At 40.8% G+C, this 6,000-nt stretch overlaps 1 protein-coding gene across 1 annotated transcript in view; it reads left to right on the plus strand.

The window, feature by feature from the left end:
- The window catches only part of BMERB1 (bMERB domain containing 1), a 280,689-nt gene extending 277,230 nt beyond the window's left edge, over positions 1-3,459 (plus strand). Inside the window, exons 4-6 of the mRNA XM_056536583.1 lie at positions 434-548; positions 1,846-1,928; positions 2,607-3,459. Coding sequence (XP_056392558.1) covers positions 434-548; positions 1,846-1,928; positions 2,607-2,719 — 311 coding nt within the window. The 3' untranslated portion in view covers positions 2,720-3,459. The remainder of the gene's footprint in view (positions 1-433; positions 549-1,845; positions 1,929-2,606) is intronic.
- Positions 3,460-6,000: the final 2,541 nt, after the last annotated feature.

Here is a 6,000-nt window from a genome sequence, read left to right on the forward strand (position 1 = left end):
CTAACGTCTCTCAGTGGCTGCTGCAAATTCCTTAGGAATACAAAGAACATCATCTGGAAAATAACTACTCTAAAGTGTAGTGAATACAGGACAACGGAGCCAGAGGCGAATCCCATCCCACACATTCCCCAAACTGCGCACAACATCAAGCTGAGAAATGTCATGATTTTGTCTCATGTAGAAACTCAATGTAATTGTGTATGTATTAAAGGTTCATGAAGCAGTGTACAGTAATAGCCTGTAGACATTGCCGTAACCCTCCCCAGACTACCCAATAATACAACTTTATAGGTATGCCCAGTTTGCCTCACATTCAGGGTGGAAATCATGATCAAAAATAGAAAGTAAATAATGTATAATAGTCATAGTATTAATCTAGTTTTCTAATACCATATATTTACTTCACATTTCCTTGGGCTGTCTTATCTTACAGAGAAAAATAAAACAAATGAGCAGAAGAAACGAGAAGATGAACTCATTCAGAAGATTCAAAAGTTGGTACAGAAAAGGGATTTCCTCGTAGATGATGCTGAAGTGGAGCGGTTAAGGTAAGGGTCGTATTCGTCACAAGAAAGAAAATAGACAGACCAATGGTTTGAATAGGAATGATGGAATTGAATACTTTGTCTTAGGTTCTCCAAAAGATCTCCGCTGATCCATTGGGGTATCAATGGCGGTACATTTGTTATTTAATTATTGTCAGGGGACCTTTCTAATAAAAATTAAAAAAAAATATTAGCAGGGGGCATCTGCAAAAAAAAAACCAAAAACACCACCATAGGGTTTTTTCTTTTGGCCAAAGACCAGATGCTAGCTAGGAGTCAGTAGGAAAATAAGAAACGTGAGAAAAGGTAATGAGAAAAGGTAAGGGATAAAATGTCAACTATAACACAGATACTAATACAGTGGTCACTCAACATGCGATGGTAATCCGTTCCATCGTTTGTTGAAACCATCGTATGTTGAGGGATCCGTGCGCAATGTAAAGTATAGAACAGTGGTCTACAACCTGCGGACCTCCAGATGTTGCAAAACTACAACACCCAGCATGCCCGAACAGCCAACGGCTGTCCGGCCATGCTGGAAGTTGTAGTTTTGCAACATCTGGTGGTCCGCAGGTTGAAGACCACTGGTATTGGAGGTTATACTCACGTGTCCCCGCCGCTCCGGACCATCACCGCTGCCCTGGATGTCGCCTTCCATCGCTGTCGCCGTGTCCCCAACGCTCCGGCAAGGCCTCTGCTTCCCCGACATCCTCGCTCTCCGTCGCCGTCTTCACGTCGCTACGCACGCCGCTCCTATTGGATGATGGGACGGCGTGCGCAGCGACGTGATGACGACGATGTAGAGAGCCGACGATGCAGGGGATCCCGAAGAGGACGCACCGGAGCCCCGAGGACAGGTAAGTGATCGTCAGCAGACCACACGGGGCACTGTAAACGGCTTTCCGGTGGCAGTTGAAGCAGTCTGCGCTGCCGGGTAGCCGTTTATGCGATGGCCCCGACATACAAAAGCATCGTATGTTGATGCTGCCTTCAACATGCGATGGCCTCTGAGAGGCCATCGTATGTAGAAATGATCGTATGTCGGGGCCATCGTAGGTCAGGGGGTCACTGTACACACTAATTTTGGGGGAAAATTTCCACAAAAAAAACTGTATCTAGGAGAATAAAAAGGTTTTCTTGTGACATTTTCTGTATAGAAGCTGCACAATAGGTGTAATAATGAAGATCCTAATAGGATAGAAAGTTACCTTCAGTTTTCAGTCCTACCACTTCATACCATCCCATTGTGATATGAAATATATGTATACAGATACTCATAATTGCTGTTTTGTCATCACAGAGAAAAAGAAGAAGATAAGGAAATTGCAGACTTCTTACGCATTAAATTAAAGCCACTGGACAAAGTCACAAGGCCGACTGCCAGTAAGTTGTCACTGTGCCTTCTTCATATTTCTCATTGGTACTCTTACTGTAAGTGTCCAGGAATTAGAGAGTCCTAGATATCATGCACTGCATTGTAATGTAACACGTGATCCTTTTTGACTATACATGATATATATATGAGGACATTTCTACATTAACACACACAGCAAATAAATGCTGCACTATCCCCGGCAGCTTACCTCTGCCCCATCAGCCTGTTTGGGTATAGAGAAAGATCTAGCATTCAATGCTGATGGGGTAGGGACTGCTCTAATGACTCATGGTTCAGGCAGCATGAAAGGGATGTCAGGTTCCCTTCAGTGCCATGAGCAGTTTGTTATAGAACTGGACTTTGCAAACTAGTTGTGATTTTAACACAACGTTCAACCCATTCCTGACTATACATGAAAAATATATACTTATGCACTCCCAGAACTTATGCTTGGATCACCAAAAAAATCCCATCTGGAGATTCCATCCAGTTTTCTACATAAAAGCCATCCACGCTACTCGACCTAAGGGTTCACATCCATCTTGTCTATCTGTAACTTGTCTCCTCAGTATTATAGATAAATATGATTAACATAATATTTATAAAAATGATATGTAACCTTTGTATGATTGTGTTTCCTTTCTACATCATGCTGGAGTAATGTCAGTGTCTGTTTGATGCTACAGGTACCCCTCCTGAGAAGAAGGCTGAACTGCCACCAACTAAAACTTCTCTAACAAAAACAGGAATGGCTATCCTTAAAGATTGCTGTGGTACTACCCAATGCAGTGTCATGTAACACAGAGCCTCAAATCCAGTCATCTGAAGGCTCCTACAAGATGATGGGTTCCTTGACAGAGGGTTCAATGCATCTAGAATCCTGCTACCAAGAACTGTTCGTGCTGTAGATATTACAGTAACGCATTTACCAATAGTGTATCAATAGTGAATCCCTCGCTGTCGCATGGATCACTCAATGAGCATGTTTAAGAGGAGCGTGTATGTACCAAGATACCTGCATATATATGTATATAGGGTGGCCAGCAAACAGTACTGTTTTATACCAGCCTGAGTGATTACTTAGTAGAAATATCAGTCTGTGTTCTGGTCTCCTTTGAGAAATTAACATGCAGCGTTAGTCAAGACTGTGCACAGCCTATACGTGTGAGGCTGGGTTCACACCATGTTTTGTAATACAGTTCCCGTATACGTTATCAATTTGAAAACGGTACGGAACCATATTGAAAACAGTATGCATTGAATCTCCATTGAAAACCGTATGCCAAAAGATGAATCAGGTTGTGTCCGTTTTGTCAGTTTTTTCCCTGTACCCAAAACAGTAGCCTACCACGGTTTTTGGTCCGGATGAAAAACCGTATTGAAATGTATACTTTAACATGGACGTCAATGGGAACCGTATTTGCATACGGTTCCATCTGGTTTTCCCCATACGGTTTTTGACTTTGCACAGTTTTTTTCTTGGAATTTCAATCAAACTAGTGAAACTTTATTCATAATGGAATGAAAAGTTTAAAACGTATACCTTTTTTTCTTTAAAAAACTAATGCAACCGGACATCATTTTTCAAACCGTATATAGTTGAAAGCCGTATACGGTTTGAAAAATGATGTCCGGTTGCATCAGTTTAAAAAAAAAAAAAAAAAGTATACGTTTTTAACTTTTCATTCCATCATGAATAAAGTTTCACTTGTTTGATTGAAATTCCAAGAAAAAAAAAAACTGTGCAACCGTATACGGATTAAGATTTGTACACACATTTTGACACAGTTTAGTCAGGTTTTGAGGAATCTGTTTTTTTTTTAAATCAAAAACCTAATACAGTAACTGTATTGCAAAAACGTGGTGTGAACCCACCCTGACCTGGAAAAGGGCCCTACAACTTGTCTTTTTTCAGTATTTAACACTGCCATTGATCTTTTAAGATTGTCTGGCAGGAACAATAGCTAAACTCCTTACATGAAAATTACAATAGTTGAAGCTAAAAGGATGGATAACAATATTTACCTGCCTACATAAAATTATACACATGTAAAAATTATTATACTTTGTTTTAGTTCTTCAACAACTTCATCTTGCAGCACCACCTACAGGGCAGGGTGTTTATGGGTCTTAAGGCCATTGTTTTACTTTCTATACAGTAACAACCAAGAGGCATTTGATTTAATGATTCAAGCTTTGATGAAAACAAATGTCTAAATTAATAGTCTAGATCACATTTATGTAGTTGTTGAATTATAAATTATCATTAAATGTTAACCCATTGTATTAACCAGGCCAACTCGATATATCTTCATTCAAGTTGTAAAGGCATACACCAACAGGGCTGCATCCGCAACATTGGGCCTCATTTACTAATCTGAAACCGACCAGTTTTTGTCTGGATATTTTGGCACAGAGTGTCTGAGACATGTCTGCGCCAGTTTGCGACAGTGTGCGCCTGAAAAATCCAACAAACCCGACATTGCACTGTGAAAAGCCGAAATGGTGAATTATACTCACCGATAATTCCTTTTCTGGAAGTCTCCACGACAGCACCCATGAGATTATCTCCTCCTCCTGATTGGGACTGGAAAAAACACAGAGGTTAAATTCCCTACCCCTTCCTGTCCACACAAGTGTATTTATAAAGAACACCAAAGGAAAGGAAAAAAGTGCACCAAAAAACACTATAATAAAAAACCAAAGGGTGGGATGTATGGATGCTGTCATGGAGACTTCCAGAAAAGGAATTATCGGTGAGTATAATTCACCATTTCCCCCCACGTCTCCACGACAGCACCCATGAGAAATACCAAAGAATTTACTTAGGGAGGGACTACAGCACTGAGAACTTTACGTCCAAAGGCCATATCCTCAAAAGACAAAATGTGAACTCTATAATGTCTGGAAAAGGTATGAAGGTTTTTCCAAGTGGCAGCTTTGCAAATCTGTTCTACAGAAGCTCCAGCTCTCTCTGCCCATGATGAGGAAATTGCTCTAGTAGAATGGGCCTTCAATTGTCTAGGATGGGCTTTTCCTCTGGTCACATAAGCCTCTGAAATTGCGGTCTGAATCCATCTGGCTATAGAACTCCTAGAGGCTTTCTTGCCTCTATTAGGGCCAGCAAACTGAATAAACAGAATGGCCCTCATTTACTTAGAAAATCGGGTTGTAAGTCTATCTTGCTTTCTTACCCGACTGCTTTTTCCCCCTGGTATTTATTATTATGTCGCATCCTGTTTGTCGCACGTGGGTTTTGTTGGTTTTGGTTTCCAACTCCTCTGAGTTGTCGGGAAAAATTCCACAACAATTCAACAAATTCGGGTTGGAAACCTTTATAAATATGTGGGAAAGCTCAGAAATGTCAGGTTACGCCCCTTTTTCGGGTTTGGGAGAATCCACATCGGGTCCATCGGGAAAAAATGTCACATCGTGTCGCAGACTGGCGCACGATGTCTGCGACATGTCGCAGACAAAGATGCGCCAAAAAAAACCGACAAAAAAAGTCGGGTTTAGAATAGTAAATGAGGGCCATTGTCATCCTTCCTCCACTGGCTAGTTCTTTTAATGTAGATGAGGACACCTCTTCTAACATCCAAAAGACTATATGATTTTTCTAAGTCATTTTTTTGATCTGAACAGAAGGATGGAAGCACAATATCCTGTGATCTATGAAAGGTAGAGACAACTTTAGGGAGGAAGTTAGGATCAAGTTTAAAAATGATTTTGTCATCCAAAATTCTGATACAAGGCTCTCGGACAGAAAGAGCCTGAAGTTCACCTACTCTCCTAGCTGTAGTGATGGTGATTAAAGATAGTTTTGAGAGTCAAACATTTTTCAGAAATAGAATCCAGAGGCTCAAAGGGATCCAAAGGAAGAGCCACTAGAACTGTATTTAAATTCCACTGAGGACAGATATTTAAAGTCTTAGGTCTGAGTCTGCTGGACGCTTTAATAAACCTTGAAATCCACATGTTATCAGCCAATTTTACATGATAGAGAGCACTGAGAGCAGAAACCTGTACTTTGAGGGTACTAGGGGAAAGACCTAAATCAAATCCCTGCTGAAGGAAGTCTAG

This window comes from Hyla sarda, chromosome 8, assembly GCF_029499605.1.
Source record: "Hyla sarda isolate aHylSar1 chromosome 8, aHylSar1.hap1, whole genome shotgun sequence".
Classification (NCBI taxonomy): domain Eukaryota; kingdom Metazoa; phylum Chordata; class Amphibia; order Anura; family Hylidae; genus Hyla; species Hyla sarda.